We start from the raw sequence: 22,443 nt of genomic DNA, 5'->3' as shown, positions 1-22,443 counted from the left end.
AACGTGTGGTGCTAAGTTTCCACACAAGGACCTACACGAGGTGTGCAACCTCTGCTTGTCCCCTGAACACGAATCCAGGGACTGTGAAGCCTGCGCGGCATTCTCCTCCAAGTCGACGATTAGAAACCGTTGAGCCCGAAGACACGAGGTATCGAGAATGCAGTCACAGGCAATCCCGGAGCTGTTCGAGGACCAGCACCCCGAAGAGGAGGAGGACGAGGCAGGGTCAGAAGCGGACGAGTCCGACGTCGAGGAGATCGACGTTCAGCAAACCGTGAGTGACGACGTCCCTTTTCCAAAGAACAGACCCCGCACGGTGTCGACCCCGCCTTCGAGCCCGGTCAGACAACCGAAAAAAGTTTCAGACGCCCCGCCTTCGGCCCGGCAACGAAACCGAAACACTCGGTCTCCCACCATGGTGGATCCGAAAAACGGCCCACCTCAACATCGAAACCGAAGCTCCATACAAAGGAAAGCTCGAAGTCGAAACATTCCATGTCGAAACCGAAACATGCTTCGACGTCGAAGACAACCTCGACACCGAAGACATCCTCGACACCGAAAACATCGGATCCGAATAAACTTTCGGTGCCGAAAACACAAATGGACAGTCAGAAGAAAAAGCACCTTTCGGAACCAAAAACTTCGGTACCGACACAGGAGCATCAAACCGATCCTAAACAAAATACTCTGTTTATTGATCCACAAACTGGCAAGGTAGTGAAAGAACTACCTAAAAAGAGGAAGAATGAACAGTTGGACGACAAAACTCCTCCTCCTAAGAAGAGAACAATGGGGACGAATACAACTCCTCCCCTTTCTCCACAACCTAGAGACACACCCTCTTCTCCTCTTCCTCACAATAGCCCAACTACTCCTTTCACACCACGCTCATCTACACCTATAACAGACGTAGAAAGTGACACAGGAGAGGGAGAACATCCTAGGGATGATGAAGACACAATCCCAGAGGATGCAGACCCATGGGAAGATTATAATGTAGGGTCAGATAATGATAACGACCCTGAACTGTATCCCTCAAAACCTTCACCACCTGATGATAATACAGGTTTTGCACAACTAATCAATAGGGCAGCAAAATACCACAAGGTAGAGCTACATGCAGAACTTCAAATAGAGGATTTCCTGTTAGAAACACTACCTGCTGCACAAAGAACATCAGGAACACTACCAATGCTTAAGGGTCTCCTCAATCACACATCAGAAATATTCAAAGACCCGGTGAGGGCTAGGGTATTAAACCCAAGAATTTATAAAAAATATAAGGCAGCTCCAAAAGACCCAATATTTATCAAGGGACAAATTCCTCTGGACTCACTAGTGGTCACAAACGCTTGTAAGAGAGCAAACTCTTTAACTACAGGAGAAGCTCCACCTCCTGACAAAGAGTCTAAGCTAATAGATCCCTCCGGCAAGAGAGTAGCATCACAAGCGGCAAACAGCTGGCGCATAGCTAATACGCAAGCGCTACTTGCACGATATGACAGAGCTCATTATGATGAATTAGAAAAACTCATCACGCATCTCCCTAAAGAACATCAAAAGAAGGCAGATCAACTAATACAAGAGGGAAAGATAATAACTAATACTTCCATTAAGTGCGCCCTAGACGCAGCACACACTGCAGCTAGATCCATAAACACAAGCATCATGCTAAGGAGACATGCATGGCTCAGAGTTTCAGGGTTCAAACAAGAGGTACAAACATCATTATTGAACCAACCTTTTGATGAGAAAACACTTTTCGGCTCAGGGACAGATGAGGCCTTAGAAAAGATGAAAAAAGATACGGAAACGGCTAAATCAATGGGAGCATTGCAACAGCCAACCCAAAGAGGTTCCTTTCGTAGGTCCACCTATAGAGGAGGATCCAAAAATACAGGTACAAGCCAGCAACCAACCTCTTTTACACCGACATCACCCAGAGGTAATTCTAGAGGCAGTTATAGAGGTAACAACAACAAGGGTAGAGGTCGCGGAAACAACAACAACCGCAACTCTCCAACCCCAAAGCAGTGACTTCATACAGCTCCCCCCAGACCATATAACACCGGTCGGGGGACGCCTATCACAGTTCCTACCTGTCTGGGAAAACATCCCATCAGACAGGTGGGTGAGACAAATTATCCAACATGGTTATTGCCTGGAACTCACAGCTACCCCACCAAACATCCCCCCCAAACAGCGTCCAATGAGACAAGATCACCTAACACTGTTAAAACAAGAAGTACTATCCCTGCTAGAAAAGCATGCCATAGAGAAGGTTCCACAACACCAACAAGGAACAGGAGTATACTCCCTATACTTCCTGATCCCCAAAAAAGACGGGTCTCTAAGGCCAATACTAGACCTCAGACCTCTCAATGCATACATAAATTCGGAACATTTCCACATGGTCACGCTCCAACAAGTGCTTTCTTTACTGAAGAAAGGGGACTTTCTTACTACACTAGATCTAAAAGACGCTTACTTTCATATCCCTATTCACAAAGCCCACAGGAAATACCTCAGGTTTGTGGTAGAAGGACAACATTATCAGTTCAAAGTCCTTCCGTTTGGTGCCACAACGGCACCAAGGGTGTTCACAAAATGCCTAGCAGTGGTTGCAGCTCATCTAAGAAGACAACAAGTACATGTCTACCCTTACTTGGACGACTGGCTAATAAAGGCCAAGTCACAACAAGAATGTCTTCAGAACACACAAAAGACAATTCAGCTGCTGCACCAGCTAGGGTTTACGGTGAACTACACAAAGTCACACCTGCAACCAAGCAAGGTTCAACAATATCTAGGGGCTACTATAGACACAGAAAAAGCCAAAGTATACCCCAATCCAGTCAGGATCCAAACAATGCTTACAGTCATTCAAAGATTCCAACCACAACACTCACTAACAGCGCGAGTGTTCATGCAGCTATTAGGGATGATGTCATCCTGCATACTGCTAATACCATATGCCAAACTACAGCTGCGTCCGCTACAAGAATGCTTAGCGACACAGTGGAATCAGGCTCAAGGACAGATTACAGATCTGGTGTTGGTAGACGACCGCACACACCGCTCTCTGAAGTGGTGGAACACAACAAACATTGCCAAGGGGCGGTCGTTCCTAGAACCAATTCCACAGGTGATAATAACAGCGGATGCATCGCTCACCGGATGGGGAGCGCATATGGAGAAATATACAGTACAGGGAAGATGGAGTGTGCAGGAAAAAAGACTGCACATCAATCATCTAGAACTACTAGCAGTGTTTCTAGCATTGAAAGCCTTTCAAATGCATGTTATCAACAAAGCAGTCCTGATCAGAACAGACAACATGACAGCAATGTATTATATTAAAAAACAGGGGGGGACGCACTCTCTCCAACTATCCAGACTAGCGCAGGAAATCTGGAGATGGGCCATTCCTCAAAACATCTATCTATTAGCCGAACACCTACCAGGAGTTCAAAATCAGATAGCAGACATCCTAAGCAGCCAGTCAGAACAAATACACGAATGGGAACTGCACCACCAAATACTGCAACCATTCTTCCAAAGATGGGGACAACCAGAGATAGATCTCTTTGCCACTCATCAGAACGCAAAATGCCAAAGCTTCGCATCTAGGTACCCACACCACCTGTCGCAGGGCAATGAGTTATGGATAAATTGGTCCAACAAATTTGCATACGCTTTTCCCCCTCTCCCACTAATCCCATTAGTGGTCCGAAAGCTGCAACAACACTCAATGACCATGATACTAGTAGCACCCACGTGGGCACGACAGCCGTGGTTCACCACGCTCCTGCAACTCTCACAAGTGCCACACCAAAAGCTAAGAATTTTACCCATGCACCTTACACAGAACCATGGAGAAATAATGCACCCAGATCCCAAACAACTGAACCTAGCGATCTGGATCCTGAAATCCTAGAATTTGGATACTTAGATCTACCCCCAAATTGTATGGAAATCATTAAACAGGCAAGACGTCCCACCACCAGAGCATGCTACGCAACTAAGTGGAAAAGGTTTGCTGTATACTGTACCAGTAATAACATCAACCCTCTGGACGTATCAACAAAAGAGATTATTTGCTATTTACTACACTTACAGCAATGTAATCTTGCGTACACATCTATCAGAGTACATCTAGCAGCTATAGCAGCGTACCTACAAAACAGGCAACACCTATCCCTGCTTAGAGTGCCAGCAATCAAAGCCTTCATGGAAGGCCTTAAAAGAGTCATTCCACCAAGATTACCACCTTCCCCGGTCTGGAACCTCAACGTAGTACTCACCAGACTAATGGGACCACCTTTCGAACCTATGCATAGGTGTGAAATACAATTCCTTACATGGAAGGTGGCCTTCCTTATAGCCATTACCTCCCTCAGGAGAGTAAGCGAATTACAGGCATTGACAATACAAGAACCATTCCTACAGTTACACCAGAATAAAGTGGTTCTTAGAACAAACCCAAAGTTCTTGCCCAAAGTAATTTCAGCATTTCACATCAATCAACCAGTGGAACTACCAGTCATTTTCCCAAAACCACAGACTGTAGCAGAAAGGGCCCTACTCACATTAGATGTCAAGAGGGCAATATTGTACTACATAGAAAGGACACAAAATTTCAGGAAAACTAAACAACTATTTGTAGCGTTTTCCCCAACACATAAGGGCAACCCTATCTCAAAAGCAGGCATCGCCAGATGGATTGTAAGATGTATACAAATATGTTACATAAAAGCAAAGAGAACAATTGCTCATTCTACACGTAAGCTAGGAGCATCTATGGCATTCTTAGGAAACATTCCCCTAGATGACATATGCAGAGCAGCAACTTGGTCTACACCACATACCTTCACAAAACACTACTGTGTTGATGTGCAGGCTACACAACAAGCCAGAGTGGGCCAAGCTGTATTAAAAACTTTATTTCAAACGGTTGCGACAGGCACGGGTGACCACCGCTAGGGAGGTAACTGCTGTATAATCTATTCATAAATGTACCATCTGCAGCCCATATGCCTCGAACGGAATATGCTACTTACCAGTATGCATCTGTTCTTGGCATAGAGGGCTGCAGAGTGGTACATGCCCTCCCTGCCTCCCCGGAAACCTCTGTCTGTCCCAACATTATCTTATTTAGATACATTTACATGGGCATCTCTTTCTGTATTTTATTACACTACTCCATCTAACCCTACTATGGCAAAACAATCTAAGGATGGAGCCGATGCCCATGCGCACTAGCACCCAAAGGAGGAGTCATCGATCTCGTGACGACAAAGACTTCTCCAAGAGAAAAACAAGTGCAATCATCCGAGCCCAACACCAGATGGCGATCTATTCATAAATGTACCACTCTGCAGCCCTCTATGCCAAGAACAGATGCATACTGGTAAGTAGCATATTCCATATATGCTGACAGAAGATGTCACCTTTACAAGAGGAGATAGAGTGCTTGTCAGACAGTGTACAAAAAGAAAGTCTGATGCTCCTTTTAAGGCTGAACCCTTTCCCATCACTAACACCAAAGGACACATGGTGACGGCTCAGCATCCTCGGAAGTCCCTTACGAGAGATTCCTTTCACTTTCGACATGTGGCCCGTCACTCACAAAACATCAGTGTAGAAATTGGGTCCCGATTCTGTCTGCTGATAAATCCACCTCACCTATGCAGATCACTGACACTTCGACCTTAGGTTCCCAGTTTTCAGTGATCTGTTCAGGACGTGTGATTCTGGTGCCTCGATGCTTAATGGAAAAATTGAAATTGCCTGTACTTCTATGATTATCTGTAAATGTATTCATGTATTTATTTTATGTATTCATTTATGTACTTATCTATTTTGAAAAGTTATAACTTTTAATTTAACAAAGCAGGAGATGTAGTGCCTAATAAATAATAGAACAATGGAACTACTCTGGTTCCCACTTTACACCTTAGGCTTGTGACATAGGCATTGGAGAGATGAGTTGGATGCAGGCTTAGCATTACATGCAACAGAATAAAGACGTGTACTTACTCTCTGTGTGTGGCGTGATTTTGGCAAGTACCTGGGATGGCAGGACGCTACAATAGATACATTCAAATGCAACATTTATGTTTTATAACTAATCATATGTTTAAGCTACTATTAGTTATGTTTGAAGCATTCTTGAAATGTGCTTTTTATTTAAATGAACCAATTCTATTGCCTCTTGGGCTCACTATCAATGTTGAAACATGTTCCACTTAGGCAACAACCTAAGCCCCATTCTTACAACTGCAAACACTATTAAAATATGAATTGAAAAAGATATATTTAGGCTTCAGTTAATGTTTCTTACCTTCAGACTTGAGACAGAAAATTTTAAATGTTCACATTTACACTTGGTAAGAATGGTGATTTTAATGTTTATTGACAACATATGGGTGACTACTAGAAGCATAACATACATACTGACTTTATGGCTGCCTTTATCGCTCTGACCCTCTCCCTTCCCTACTCTGTGTCTCTCTCTAAAGAGGCTGGTAATTTAAGATTGAAAATCAAAATGAACACATCATTTTGTAATACAATTCTGAAACTGTTTGGTGTAAAATGCATTTTTTCCGATTTGTGCATTTTTATCTGTTGTCATATGTGTTCCTGGCATGTTAAGAAAAATTGCTATATTAACTTCCAACACTACCCTAGCACATCTGTGCAGGGTGCTGTCTGGCGTATGTTTGGATAGTTTTGTTTTAGCTCAATACTCATTCTTTTGTGCATGTGTGGTGTGCATCTTGCATCAAATCTTTTCGGATTGCTTAACTTTTGCCTGTATATGTACTGTCAATTTCTCTACCGCTCTAAATTAGACATATTTCTCCTCAATACTTGAGTCAACACTAACCTCATCTACAAAACCATCTCCACCCATATTTCATTGGTCGCCCAGTCACCAAGGCCCAAACCCCAGACGCCATTCTCAAACATAAGAAATTATTTTCTATACCTGGATTTGACCAGTTATCAGCAAATCAAACCATTACATTGACATTCATCACTGCATTTTTTTTAATATCATTATTCTTATTAAACATATTCGACAAAGCCCACCATTTAAAATCATGAGCAAGCAACATTACAAATTTCACATTTCCGATCAAGCACGCATTATACCAAATCACTTTTACAATAGAGGACCTTTCAAGGGGTTTTAAGAGTCTCAGGTTCTGTCCTGGGAGAAGGCGGAGCACAGATATCGCCTCTGTACTGGTTCCAGGGCCCCCACACCCTCCTCCATTTACCTGGGCACCCTCTCGCTACATAGACCGATCGCTCCCTAAACATACACCAGTCTATCTTCTTCCCACTTTCCTGGCGTCGGCGGCTGATGTGCCCCCCACTGCTGTGTTATATTCCTCTTAGCTATCATAAAGGCTAGGGTTGTCCACTGTGGGGTGTATGAGTTGAGATCTGTAGGTTCCCAAATGTTTAGGAGACACCTACGGGCCTCGGGCTGAAGGTCAATATGGAGCACCTCTCTCAGTGTGTGGTGTATGGCTTGCCAATATGACTGTATGTGTACACAGCTCCATAAGATGTGTATGAATGTCCTGTCCTCCCCACACCCTCTTCTGCATTCCCCGCTTTCCGCTCTACCCATCCGTATCAGACCGGGCCCTGTGATGTAAATCCTGTGCAATACTTTAAGCTGCACTAGTCGCAGCCTTGCCTGGATGGCAACCTCCCTCGGGTAGGAAACCGCCTCCTGCCAATCCTCTTCGTCTAGTTCCAAGCCATCGCTTATCCATTTCTCCTTCAGGGATTTTAGGGGATCTTCCATGTTATTAATCAATTTTTTGTAAATCAGGGAGATGGTTTTCTCTGGTAGATGCCCATCAAGTATTCTGTCCTCCAGGGGGAGGCCTCCGGAAGTGTGGACTTGTCGCCCACCTGAGTGAGTAATGCATGCCGAATTTGAAGAAACCGAAAATATTCAGTATCCGCCAGCCGGTACTGCCGTTGGAGGGAGGCGAAAGGAAGAATCGTCCCCCCCATCCCAAACATCTTTGATCTGTGAGATTCTAATGAGGTCCCATTTATCGAAACCCCTGGTTTTCCATAAACTCCCCAGCTTCTCTGAGTTCCACAATGGAGTAACCATGGTGAATCTACCGTCCCATCCCAATCGCATGAATTGAATGTGCAGTTGGACCAGTGAGAGGAAATCTGCGAGGCCTGGCTTACAGTGCTCTACCGTATTCCCCCCCTGGGAGCAACCATCTATCCATGGCATCACCTGGGTCATCCAGAAGGCTGTAGATCCCCTGATTAATAGCTGCGAGATGGGATGCCCAATAATATTTCTGAATATCTGGGAGACTTATGCCCCCGTCGTACCAGTTGAGAGTCAACTTGGTTAGGGCAATCCGGGGCCTGCCGTCCCACAGGAGATCTCTTAATAGAGTCTCCATTTCTTTAAAATAGGACAGCGGGACCGGGTCCATCTCGTTTTGGAGAGCGTACAGAAAGCGGGGCAGGGCCATCATTTTTAAAAGGGCGGCTTTGCCTACAAGGGAGAGAGGTAGGGACTTCCAACGCTTGACATCGCTTTCCAGCCTCCGTATAGGCGGCTCTAGAGTACGGGCAAAGCGGAGCTCCGACCTCAGCGTGATGTAGCTGCCCAGAAACCGTCTGGCGCAATTTGGATCGGACAGTTCCTTGGTAAGTTGGGTGGCTCTCCCTGTAAAACATAGACCACAGATTTTGACCAGTTTATGGTAAAGCCTGAGTATCTCCCGTATATAACAAGAATGTCAAGGAGGCCAATCAAGGAGGCTCTGGGAGAGGTCAGATAGAGGAGAATATCATCCGCGTATAACGATATCCTATCTTCCCACCCTGGGGATCACCGCATCCCACAAATTACTTGGTCTGTTCAGATCCAAGCCGCCAGCGGCTCCAGGGGAGCAAAGAGGAGGGGAGACAGAGGGCAACCCTGGCGCGTGCCACGGCTTAGTTGGAAAGCAGGAGAACTACGGTTATTCACCACAACCTGGGCCATGGGGCTTGAGTACAACAAGCGGATCCAGCCCATAAAGACAGGACCAAACAACAGTTTAGCCAATCATCACTGCATTTATTACCCATCATTCTCCAAGGGGAATGCTAAGTAGAAAAAGAACCAGCCTTCTAGGACCTGTGTAGATCCTTTTTCTTCAGGCTGTAGTGCAGCAAGTGGTACATGGTGCTTTTTATGGTGACTAATGAACTTTACCTTGTGTGGCCCAAGGCTGTAAATGTAAAGAATTCTCAGTTTAATAATCAAGTTACTCCCGCCTACATTTGACTGTGTAAGTGTTTCTAGCATGATCAATGAGTGCTTGCTGCAGGAGGTGAGAGTTGGTTTGCAACTCAGTTAGTTTGTCATATTAGGCACTCTCAAAAATCCCAATGTCCAATAAGCTATTGCTTCTAAAACGTTTAGGTCTTTACTTATGAGTATGTAATGTGGAGCAGTTAGATCCCCCAAAAAAGTATTTGCATGTTTTGAGGCTACACTTTAATTTCTGGATGCAGTTCAAGAAAAAAACAATGAAGATTCAGATTGGTCTCAATATCAGATTCAAATAATGCTCTCATTGGTGGTGGAAGGAGTGTAGCACTCAAAATTGACTCCATGGGCACCAAACGTTGGGATACCCATATCACTTAAATGGCTGGAAGGGGTTGGGATTATCCTGAACAACCACAATTTCCAAGTGAGGTTCCTCCCATACTTTGTAACTGCAATATTTTCAAAATGTAGTTTAAAAAGATGTTTTCACTATATCTGGATTGAGGACAATCAGGCGTCACCAGCGAGATTCCAGCACTAAAGCTGGCCCTGTTCCTAATACATATATACCTTCTATGTACTTATGCATCTTTATATTTATTACTTTACTCCTAAGTCCGCATCTCCAATGCAATACCGTATATCTCATCCTATACCTCTCTCCATATAGTCTCTACCTCCACTCTCTGACTCATCCCAAATTTCATTCGACTACTCTCTCCAATGCACTACCCTATTTCTCACCCTATACCTCTCTCAATATATCCTCTACCCCACTCTCTGCCTCATCCCAAACCCCATTCTAATACTAGGATCCCAAAATAACCCTTTCTAGACTCCTCCCTCCTCTACCCCTCCTTGCATCATCTCAAACCTCTTTTACTGTTGAGACTTTTTCCCCCTCCACCTACATTTTGCACATCCCAAACCACCTCCTACTGCCGTTATCTCCAAATAAACACTTCCTAAACCCTTCCCTCTTCTATCCCTCCACTATCCTTTACAAACCTACTAACAGACTCGCATGTCTACCGCTCAAATTAATTTCATATTTCCCTATGCTAATTTACCATGAAGTCTGTTTGTGTTATGGACTAGCGTGCTACTCGCTGAAAAGCGCGTTGATGTCTTGTCAGGGGTAGGAAGCGCTACATAAATGCAATTACAATTACCATACAAACTATGGTGAAAGTGAAGAACCTGCATTACCTCATACATAGCAACACAAGGGGATAGAGGCTCCCTAAAAGAGGGAGGATCAAGAGTACAGAGGCTCTCCCTCAGTTTCACTGCATACTTCCTAAGAGATGTCTCTTCAAATTCCAAGGAGCTCCCAAAGAATGACAAAGAAAAATGCTATATTGATTTATTTTGAAGCAGTACTGGAACTGACGTGCCTATCAAAGTAAAGTTATCTCCGGCAGATCAAGAGGTAGCACTGCCAGAACAAAAAAATGCATTATAGTCAGTCTGTTCTGCCACCAATCTTTTGTCTAACAATAACTTTATAGGCAGTGGTACATTTATTGTGTATACCAGGCCTTTCTGAGCCATGTACTGTGCATGGTAAGCACAACAAATTATCATGGAAAACCTCCTGCAGTTGCACATATTTCTGTTACAAGGTCAACCAGAATGGAATCAGATGCAGGATTACAGAGTTGCCTGCATACTGCAAGGGATTTCATCCGTACACCATTTTTTATGATTTACTCTATGAATATTCTTGTAGGACTTTTGTCTCCAGCCGTCTACCACCTATTGTTCACACCAGATCAGCATAGTTGTAATATAGTTCACAGATTTTAGCTCTTATTCCCCTAGGCTAATTTTGTTGTCTCTGGAGTGGAGAACCATCATTTGCCGTTGTCGCCATACTGTCCCCTCACTCCAATAAATTGGAATTAGTTCTGCAAACATTGACCCTTTCCAACTGATTCACAGCCATGGAAGGTTCTTAAGGAAATGGGGCAGAAGATGTATCTCGTGTATATCAGTTTATATGTGCTGAGGCAAGATCAGTGAAACCAAAGCCCTTTTTTGACTGCTTGTTTCAAAGGGTTGTTCTGAAAGGACATCATAATGACAGAACGTATGCTAAACCGCATGCGCGCTAGCGGTTTTCCCGCTGCGCGCTGCGATGTTCAAAACCCCGCGTTACATGACGAGCCCAGCTCGTCATCAGCGTAGGGCACGCTACGCTCATGACGAGCTGGGCTCGTCATGAGCGCCGAAGGGGTTAAGGACAATGTACCAGATGTATGAATGCCATTTCTGGTCGCAAACCCTTTGTTTCAGTAAATCATGCTCTTTGTGAGAAGGAAATGTTTTTTCCGATTGAACTAAACCCATTTAACAATTTGGTTACATATTACTGAATCTCTAAATGGGTTTAGGAAACTGTTAGGAATTGCAATTTCAAAGGAGTATGTTCAGGGTGTCCCTTTAAAATAGTGATTCCTATGAAATCTATTAATGTTTTGAGATGTAAATCCAGTTACGAAACGTTCATATTTTACCAGCTACTGAAAGGTAGTAGTAACCCGTTTGTAAATGGGAAGGGATCCTTAGGAGACCTTGTTTCCTTTGTGAATGGTGAAAAAACATCTTTTTGGTGTAGCTTACACTTAAAAAGTACCTATTTTGTTCTAAACACATCCTGTTTTCCTTTGAAGAAGATGATTGCATTTAAAAAAAATGTTTTTAAAAAATTGGTAATTTTAAAGCAAATACAAACGTGGTGGTCTGCTGACCCGAGCAGGCCACCATGTGATGGTAGTGAATCATAGTGAGTCGCAATTTTCAACCTCTCTGATTAGCATTCATGTGATAGGTCTAACTGCGACCCACAGCAATTCAGTATTTTGTGAACTGACCTATTAGTACATAGGTCGTACGCAAAATGTTGTAGAATTCACAAAAAAATACACAAATTGCAACAACGTTTTGTGAATCCTATCTTAATACGTTCGGCCCAATTTACCAATATTGTGCACAGAGAGGACCATGGACCAACTCTAAGTACTGTATAAACGTATAATACTGTACAACACACTGTGTTTTCAGCTTCTTCTTACATGCAAATGACGCCCACAATTAAAATCTTGACGTTGGTATGAAAAACGAATTTGTGCGGGTTACAGATGTAACTATTCTGTGATATTGTTTATTTTTTATTTACCTTTCAGTTTGATGAAAGTTCTACAAGTTTTGTGGCAGTCACAGACTACAGTTCATTCAAAAATGTCCAAAATGTTGTTCTACCCAAGGTAAATATTTGCCCTTTGATTGTAGCTTGTTTAAAATACAACTGGCTCACTAAATGCCAATGAAATGTTTGTCACAAATAAATGTTTGCTTGGAGCTTCTGTTCATTGTTATGTTTTCATGTTTTGATGTATGTATTAATGTGTGTGACTGCCATCCTTTTCAGTTCTCCTGGCCAGATAAACTCTTCCAATTACATGCCAATTATGAGAGAAGATAAATAAAATACGTTAATGGTTCTTAAAAGCCTACCTTTGCTGGCTTGTATGTATAGCTGTTTGGATTATTGATAAGAATTAATTAAAAAAACAGAGAAGTTAAACATTAAGAATTATCTACATGTGTTAGCTTTCTGTGGCCTTCATGAAGTGTATATGTCATGAGAAAAAGCACAGTGCGGCTTTAGATTATGCATTTGTTTTAAAGCAACCATTTTAGGTTTGGGACCAAATTTATATATGATATTAATCCTTATTATGTTGGACTGACGTGTATTCTGTTTTTCCATACCAAATTGAAGCATCAGTATAGCCTAGCAGGACAGTACTTGGGAACCAAAAGCAGCCCTTGCAAAGATGCTCAACTGAGTCCCTCTCCCTTTGTCTAATTGCACTGTCTCTTTCTATCTTTAATTCCATCTAGCCATTCATCCAAAGTTCCACCACTTTAGATTATGTCAACAAGCGTATTATATTTGTCCTCAAAACTTTCTTTTCTGTTGAAGCTAGTGCCTGATACATTTCAGAATTCAGCTGGAAGTGTTTTGGGAAGGGGGAAAAAGGAGCAAATCTGGTGTCACAAGGAAGAAAAGCCATACAAATTAAGACAAATTGAAGAAAGTGACATAGGACTTCCAGGAGGAAAATGAGAAAATATGAATGGTTAAAATGAAAACTGAAAAAAAGACACAGTACTAGCTGTTTATCTGTCCATGCTCTTATAGTTCCCAAATGAAATCTTACTTTGTAATGTTGGCACTGTTTCAGAGGGTGTGAGGTTCAAAGCTGTTCCGTTCGGGGTCTAGTTGTAGTAAAGTCTTTGCACATAGTTAATTTTCATCTCTTTTATGGACATTTATGTGCTCTTCATCTCTTACAGTTATGATATTCTTTGACATTGAAAGACTTGTGCAGGGTATGAGGATGTGAAGGGGGAGATTTTGGTACAATTTATTGGTATGCACTTTCATGATCTGTCTGGGGCCGTTCAGACTAGCTTGCAATTGTAATTGCAAATTATATTTATATAGAACATACTACCCCTGATGAGGTATTGAAGCCGTTTGTGATGAGTAGCACGCTACTCTGGAACCCCAGGTTAGAGGTAAATAGGTTGTAGATAAGTAGTATGTGCTTTTGTTTTCTTATAGGATTAGTTGTGTTAAGTTTATGCTCTTGAGATTTCATGCATTTTCTCTCGGATAGGTATCTTTTAATTGAATTGGATTCATAAAGGGAAAATGTGAGGAGTATTTAAGAATGTTGGGCATTTATGCCTGTTAGTTGGATGAGTTGGATAGAAAGAGAGAAGAGTTTGGAAAGCATGTTTAGGATTCCATTGTACTCAGAAAGGTTTGGGTTGAGTCAGAGTATGGGGAAGGGTTTTTTATATATAAAAAATTAATATATACATATATGCACACAATCCATAAAATATGGAGTTTGGTATTGTGAGTGGACCTGGCATGGGCCGTTTCTAGGTTTTTGATGTCCTGCTCAAGCTGGGTGAGCTGCAAGTTTGTGTTTTTGTTTATTTTGGACTTCATTTTGATAATTGTGCCTCTGATGGTAGCCTTCAGTGCGTCCCATAGGGTAGTGGGACTAATCCCCGGTGTATCATTGTGTACAAGGTTTTCCCTTATGGCCTCTTCGATCTTTTTTTTGTTCTCAGTGTTAGCTAGGATGTCGCTGTTAAACTGCCACCTCCGGGGGATGTCTTCGTTGTGGCATCCAATCAGCTTTAGGCTGATACATGAATGGTCTGACACTAACCTAGGCGCTATGTCAAAATGTTCTATTAGGTGTGTGTGGGCCTGTGATTAATATGTAGTCTATCCTGCTGTACGAGTTGTGCGGGTTAGAGTAGAATGTGAAGTCCCTAGTGTCCGGGTGCTGGAGCCTCCAAGGGTCCTTGAGGTTGAATTTGGGGCAGATATTATTTATTGTAGTGTGTGCACTTGTGGGCTGGTATTGGCAGGGTGACTGACTATCTAATATGTGGTCAAGAGGGATATTAATGTCCCCCGCCACCACCCTGAGGTCGTTCTGTGGGAGGCTATCAAGCTTGTGTGACACACCTTCCCAGAAGGTGGGGCCGTTTGTGTTTGGGCCGTATATATTAGCTATGTGGATAAGCTCCTCCCCCTTCTCATGTGTGTTATCAAGAGTCTACCTACTTCGTCATGGTACTTTGATTCTAGAGTAAGCTTGGAGCTTTTAGATACCAGTGTAGTTACCCCGCGCTTCTTCCCTTCTTCCGGTGAGCACGCCACCTGTGAGATCCAGTTACCTTTCACTAGCCTGACATCTCCCAGCGACAGTTTGGTTTCTTGTAGCAGGATCACATCTCCTTTAGTTTTAGCTAGGTAGTCTAGTATCGTCTTGCGTTTAATGGAGTGGTAGAGCCCATTGATAATGAGGGATACTATCTTTAGGTCAGAAGCCAGATTGAGATTGTTGGTGGGGGCCATTATCTAGGGTGCGTCATGTCTGGTAAACCTAATCTACGCCCCCAGCTCTCATTTGTTGTAACTCCTCCCCTCCCGCACGACCAACCTCCTGATGTAGGATGGGTGTCTGCCTTATGCAAGCCACAGTGTTAGGTCTCTCTCTTCTATCAGTTACTAGTGGTTGTTTGAACCTTTTTGTCGAGAAACGTGAGAGTAAAGAGGTGAAACTAGGAAGGAAGACAGAGACAAAAGAAAGCAAAGTGTCTAGTGACCCCCCTCACCTCCCTTCCCTCCCTCCAACATAGAAACATTGTATGCTGAATGTGCGACCACAGGATCGCCGTCCCATCTCACTGGGAGTTGTTGGTTAGTAGTTCTGTGTTTCTCTGATCCCAAGAGAGTGTTCCTTTACAGATTCAATGCTGTGTAAAGTCTGTGTTAGTGTCCCCCCTCACGCCATCCCTCACTGCCCTTGTGTCTTTGTAGATAAAAAGGATATAGTGATTGTCCAGGTTTCCGTGCATAGGAACAAGTATCTGGTTTGCCGAGGTCTTTGACGAGGTCGATGATGTCGATGCAGTAGGTTCTTTGTGTAGGCACTTGCGCAGGGTTGAGTCATTGTTCACCCCACACGACACACAGTAAGTGCTCTCCTTTATGTTAACTCTAGGGTCGGGAGTTGGGAGCCTACAACAGCTGTCGGATGTTGATTGTCGAGGCTGAGGTGTCTGTCCGGTTGTGCCCGGTTATGCGTGGCCTGCAGGGCCTTCGTTGAGATTACATGAGTACTTTGTGGTACTTGTGATACCTTGCGGTATCTTTGAGGTAGTTAGAAAGTATTTGTTGAAGTTGAGGTAGCTAATGAGGTAGATCGAGTAGTTTCAGTAGTTCATTACGAGACTTTGTAATAATAATAATAATAATAAATCATTTGTAAAGTGCCTGGCTACACAAAACTGTGTGTCCCCGCGCTAACTGCTGAAAAAGTATAGAAACCCAAAGGCAGCTGTGGAGAGGCTCAGGAGGTGTTACATGTTGGGAAACAGAAGCGTTTTAAGTTTTCCCCGAAATCTCAATTCAGATGGTTCCATCCGCAAGTGGAGCGGGAGCGCATTCCAAAGTTTGGGGGCTAGGTACCTGAAGGACCTGCCACCCATTCTGGCCCTAAGAATGCGAGGAGCTTTAAATAACATCGTGCCAGATGATCTTAAGTTCCGAGTAGGGCGATGTATTGTGAGAAGGCTTTTTAAGTATTCAGGGCCTTTGCCTTGAGCGATGCGATGTGCGTAGCAGAGGGTTTTAAATTTAATTTTTTCCCTAACCGGGAGCCAGTGGAGTTTGGCTAGGGCGGTTTTTGCGGAAGCTCTCCGTGAGAGTCCGAGCACGAGGCGTGCGGCGGCGTTCTGCACGCACGCCTCGTGTGCAGGCTTTGTTTCATTCTGTCCCCCACCCCCCACCCCGGCTCTGTTGAGGCTCTCCTTTTACTGATACCTGCTTGAGAGACCTCCATTTCTTGGGCTGATGGGCCGTCCAGATATGTTGAGGGGTTCAACACACCCCTTATGTCACCGTAGCTCAAATTGCTGTTTTCCACCTTCCGCTCGCCAGCAGTTACCTGTTTGTTGATCAGAGGTAGTGGTGGTTCCGCAGCTCTGTCCTCCTGTGTTCCTGGTCCATTTTGCAGTCCCTGGACTCTCAACAATATCTTAAAGGTATATCTCGTCTCGTCGGTCGTATGCCTCACACCATGTTGATCTTTCAGTTGGCTAACAGTTATCTCTCCCGTCCAGGTCTCACACCTTCTGTACCGCCTCGGCTCACCGCTCAATATGGCACCCCCGCCGTACCTTCCATAAGAATTATTCCTGGTTCCTGCTGCATACTGGTGTCGGGAACTGGTATTTGCACTGGCAGGGTGGTGAGTTGGGCAAGCAGGGCTGGGGCAGCGATCAAGCGGCAGCGGGGGATCACAGTGTTGTAGGCATTGTAGGTTTCGGTTTCATTTTGGCCGCCATTACCACTCTCTCCTCGTTTGCTGCCTTGGGCATCTACCTGATTTTCCTAAGCTTATCTGGGTACAACTGAGCCGGCGCTGGTATTATCCTCTGCAGGTACCATTCAGCTGCACCTTGATACCTTTATTCGCCTTATCTGGTCTTAGGGGCTCACGGGATCATTGATATCTCTCCCGTTTCAAATGAGCAGCAAACTCAGGCAAGCATCCTCCTTGCCGTCCAAGCCACTCTCTAACGACCACTGTTTTCGCCTTGAGTACCACCCCGCAGCTGAGGAGAAGGGAGAACAAAGACCAGCATGCTGAGCAGTGGCAGCAAAAGGATCTAATCAGCCTAGTCCTGCAAAGCACCTTCTCATATAACTGTACGTGTGCAAGGGGACAGTATACTACATGGCGGCATGACACATAAAAAGATACAGAAAGGCGACGGCACCCTCTCCGGTGCTATACCCCATTCCCCAAGAAATACCAGTGAAACCATTTAACTGCGGAAACTCCTTGGAGAAAGTCTTTTTTCACCAGGGCAGATATGTACTGCACAGAAAGTGCTGGACGCGGCTATAGGAAACTACGCACTGACACAGAGTAGTACAGGCCGGGTGGCTCTAGTCTGTGGAAGGTTAATCCCCAGCATCGGTCCCTGTTGCGCGTTTCACACTGTTCTTCCTGCTGCTTCAGGACACCGATCGCCAAAGTGGTCGGTGAAGAGACAGGAGCCAGTTAATGTAGAAGGGACGCACGCAGCAGGCAGGTACTTTGTGCGCCTGAGGCAGAGACTGTGCAGATGACCTAAACAACAGTGGGGAGAGGATATATATGCAAAGGCATGTCTGAATGACATCACTGAAAGTAATGCCACAAGTTTAGCTTAGCCTTAATATAGGACACAGGCTTAGCGCACTCCTAAAGTTGAGATAAGTATACACCATTTGCAACATATGGATATATAAACATGTCAACAACAAAAGGAAGCAGTGGGTCACTAACAAACTGACTAAACTTATGTATCTGAAAGCTATGGAAAGAAAACCAAAAGAGTAGTGATTCTAACCTAATGTTCGTAGCTAAACCAGGCAAATAATTCATTATTTATTTTGAAACATGCATGTACATCTTGTTTTCCACAAATACAAAATGGTGAGTATATAAGAAAGTAAGCAAGCCTACTTTTGGAGCTTAATGTATGCAGATACAAGTTTAATTATTTGCATTGTATGAAATGAAGTAATGGCGACATACACTCTTCTATACAAACAATGGAACGCAGGTACTGTTTTAGAAAATATGTGCTCTTAAATATTTGTATTTGAAACTTACCAAGTTGTTATCACGGTTGACAGTTTTTAAGCACAAGTCGCATTCAGTAATCACAGATACATAAACATACACAATACCTGTCAATTAAGAATGTATAATTTGTTGTTGTGCATTTGTTTCTTGCTGGTGTTCTTTCACCAGCTACAAAAGTGCCTCGTATTCCTGCCTTGTAAAGGGTTGGAAGATTTACTGGTGTCTTGGTCACATGATCTCTCATATTTAAGAAATCTCAAAATAACCCATTCCTGGTGCATGCTCACTGACAAAGATGCTGTTGTGAGAGGGAGGGTGTTGAAACACATTCAAACCAGATTACCTAAGAATAGGGTGCCTTATAATGTTTGCAGATGCAAAAGTCAGCGGAACTTGGGACAAAGTGACGCCACAAACACCTCTCACCCTCTTTCAGGAGAACGGATGCCATTCCCTAACAAGCGCGCGTGCCTCACGCAATGTCTGGCGAGTGGTGTGCGATGTGCGCGTGCTGTAAGGGTACCCGCGAGCGATGAGCCATTGCGGGACAGGAAAGCCAGATGGCACCTGTGCTCTTACCGCACACTAGAGGCCTCACAAAAAGCTGTGGTCGGCTTTTTGAAGCCCACTAACTAAAAGTCTCGCCAGACAGCGTATGTGCTGACTCAGGCGCGACCTAAAATCTACATCAGAGGGTAAACTTATATCAAACACAAACAGCTGATATAGCAGCTAAAGGAATACATACCAGCCTTATGCTAAGAAGACACGCATGGCTAAGAGTATGTGGTTTTAAACCAGAAGTGCAACAAAACATTATAGGTCTTCTTTTTAATGGTGAACACCTTTTTAGTCCACAAATGCACACTTACTATAGAAAATTAAAATAGACAATGAGACTGCAAAGTCAATGGGAGCAATACAAATGCAGTCTCAAAGGGGCACCTTTCTTCGCTCTACATATCGTGGAGGATCTAAAGCAACCTCCACAAACACATCCACCCCTTTTAACGAAAGCCAAACTCAAACAAGTCCCCAAAGAGGATATTATAGAGGATCCTACAGAGGAAATAAAACAGGGGTTGAGGAGGTTTCAACAAAAACATTTTCTCTCCTACAACCAGTGACTCAACAACCATTTCCCCAATCACATAACACTTGTGGGGCTAAGACTTTCCACAATGGATAAACATCACATCAGATCAATGGGTGTTGGATGTTATCCAACATGGTTATTGACTGGAGCTAACTTCAACTCCTCCAAACATACCACTTTGTTTTCACAAAATGTCTACACAACATCAAAACCTATTAAAATAAGAAATTCAAGCTCTATTAAAAAAAGGAGTAATAGAATCAGTGCTAATACAACAACAGGAAAAGGGGGTTAAATCCCTTTACTTACTAATTCACAAAAAGGATGGAACTCTAAGACCCATATTAGAGCTCAGACTTCTAAACAGGTATATCCTATCAGAACATTTTCTTATGGTCACTCTTTAGGGTATAATCTTACTTCTCCAAAAAGGAGTTCTCATTACAGCAAAGGATCTAAAGGATGCATATTTCCACATTCCAATTCTTCCAGCACAAAGGCAATATCTCAGGTTTGCCTTCAACGGACAGCACTTTCAGTTCAAAGTGCTACTGTTCAGGGTCACCACAGCACCCAGAGTTTTTACCAAATGTTTGGCAGTAGTAGCAGCCCACTTAAGGAGACAACATATAAACCTATTATAATATCTAGACGATTGGCTTATCAAAAGCAACACAAATCACACATGTTTGCAAAGCACTCTAGCAACAATCAAATTACTGCACAAACTAGGTTTCACTGTAAATGCAGTAAAATCGCACTTACAACCACTACAAGTACAGCCTTACTTGGGAGAAATTATAAATTGTCAGACAGGAATAGCTTACCAAAATGCAACTACAATACAAACTTTAAAAAATCCAGTGACACTATTTCAGCCTCAGAAACAAATATCTATGAGAACAGTTATGCGTCTCCTAGGAACTATAGCCTCATGCATAGCCATATTACCTCATGCTAGACTGAATCTGTCTCCTCTACAACAATGCCCGGCACACCAATGGTCTCATGCGTAGGGTCATTTGGATAATTTAATGTTGATCAGCCATCAAGTTTGACAATCTTTCAATGGCGGAACGCCAACAATCTAGTACAGGGACTGCATGTTATAGACCCAATTCTGCAAACGATCCATTACAATGGACGCATCAATGATAGGTTGGGGAGCACATTTATAGGACATTACTTGGAAGGACACTGTTCACACAGTCAGTCTCTTCTACACATCAGTCAACTAGAACTCTTAACAGTTCATCTGGCGATGAAAGAATTCCTTCCTCACCTAAAAGACAAGGTAGTTTTAATCAAAACATGACAACCTTGTATTATCTGCAAAAACAAGGAGGGACAAAATCTCCATAAGTGTCTCTGCTAGCACAAAAGATCTGGAAGTTTGCTCTACAGCACAGCATTCAATTGCTTGCAGAGTACATAACAGGAGTAGACAATCATCTAGCGGATCTTCTCAGCAGAACACGCCAACAAGTCCATGAGTGGGAAATAAATGTACAAGTCCTACCCCATTCTTCAAACAATGGGGACAACCGAAGGAATGACCTTAAGCTGGCTGCAAAGCTTCCTAACCGACAGATCACAATCGACACGTGTGTCACAGACCTCGGTAGTGGACAAGGGGTTCCCTCAGGGTCCCATCTTAAGTACCATCTTGTTCAATATCTATGTGTCCTCTCCGACCACTATCATTAGATCGTGTGGGTTTGATACGATCTCGTATGCGGATGACACTCAAGTGATAGTCCCCATAGAGATAGATCACGACCTGACCAGAGAAAAATGTAAGAACTGTATGCTAAGAATAGCCACATGGATGAGTAAGAACTTCCTACAGCTTAACTCCAATAAAACTGAGATTCTGCTGTTCGGGAAAGCAGAGGAGTTATGGACCCCTGATTGATGGCCTGTAGAACTCGGAGAAGCTCCTACACCTAAAAAGTGGGCAAAGAATCTGGGCATCGTAATTGATTACAGACTTTCCATGGAGGAGCATGTAAAAACCATCTCGGGCACCTGCTTCGGCATGATGCGCATGCTGAGAAAAGTTTTATCTTGGATTCACCCTTTCTGCCAGAAAAACCCTTATACAGGCGCTTCTAGTCAGCAGACTATACTATGGAAATTCGCTACTGGTAGGAATTAGGAAAGATTTATTATCAAGGTTGCAAGTTGTTCAAAATACAGCAGCGTGTCTAGCCCACAACAAACCTGCACCAACTCCGTCATTACACCTTTTGCAACAACTACACTGGTTCCTTATCAGGAAAAGAGCAGGCTTTAAGCTCTTGTGTACAGTTTTTAAATCACTGCAGGGAATGGGTCCCGCCTGTCTATTGAAGAAATTACAGCCGTACATTCCTGTGGGTATACAACCTTTACAACGCAACTTTTACCACGACCTACCATTACCACGCATTTTTTACAACGCAGGATCCATGACAACGCATACCATTACCACGCATGTATTTACAACGCAGGTACTTTTACAACGCATACCATTACAACGTAAGTATTGGTAAGTATATTATTTTATTAAAAATATTATTTGGGTTTTTTTGTAAAGGGGTATTTTTTGGGTTCAGGGTCAGTTTTGGGTTTTTGGGTAAAGGGGTATTTTTAGGGTTCAGGGTCAGTTTTCAGTTTTTGGGTAAAGGGGTATTTTTAGGGTTTAGGGTCAGTTTTCAGTTTTTGGGTAAAGGGGTATTTTTAGGGTTTAGGGTCAGTTTTCAGTTTTTGGGTAAAGGGGTATTTTTAGGGTTTAGGGT

At 43.4% G+C, this 22,443-nt stretch overlaps 1 protein-coding gene across 7 annotated transcripts in view; it reads left to right on the top strand.

Annotated features, from left to right (window-relative positions):
* Positions 1 to 22,443, top strand: part of MPDZ (multiple PDZ domain crumbs cell polarity complex component) — an 832,961-nt gene that overhangs the window by 606,585 nt on the left and 203,933 nt on the right. For all 7 annotated transcript variants that reach the window (XM_078675896.1, XM_078675898.1, XM_078675897.1 and 4 more), the window contains one exon: positions 12,514 to 12,594. In XM_078675896.1, the coding sequence (XP_078532022.1) occupies positions 12,514 to 12,594 (81 nt within the window). The remainder of the gene's footprint in view (positions 1 to 12,513; positions 12,595 to 22,443) is intronic.

Source organism: Lissotriton helveticus, chromosome 2_1 (genome assembly GCF_964261635.1).
Source record: "Lissotriton helveticus chromosome 2_1, aLisHel1.1, whole genome shotgun sequence".
Lineage (NCBI taxonomy): Eukaryota > Metazoa > Chordata > Amphibia > Caudata > Salamandridae > Lissotriton > Lissotriton helveticus.
The sequence above is the reverse complement of the archived record's forward strand: the minus strand, read 5'-3'. Positions and strand labels throughout refer to the sequence as shown.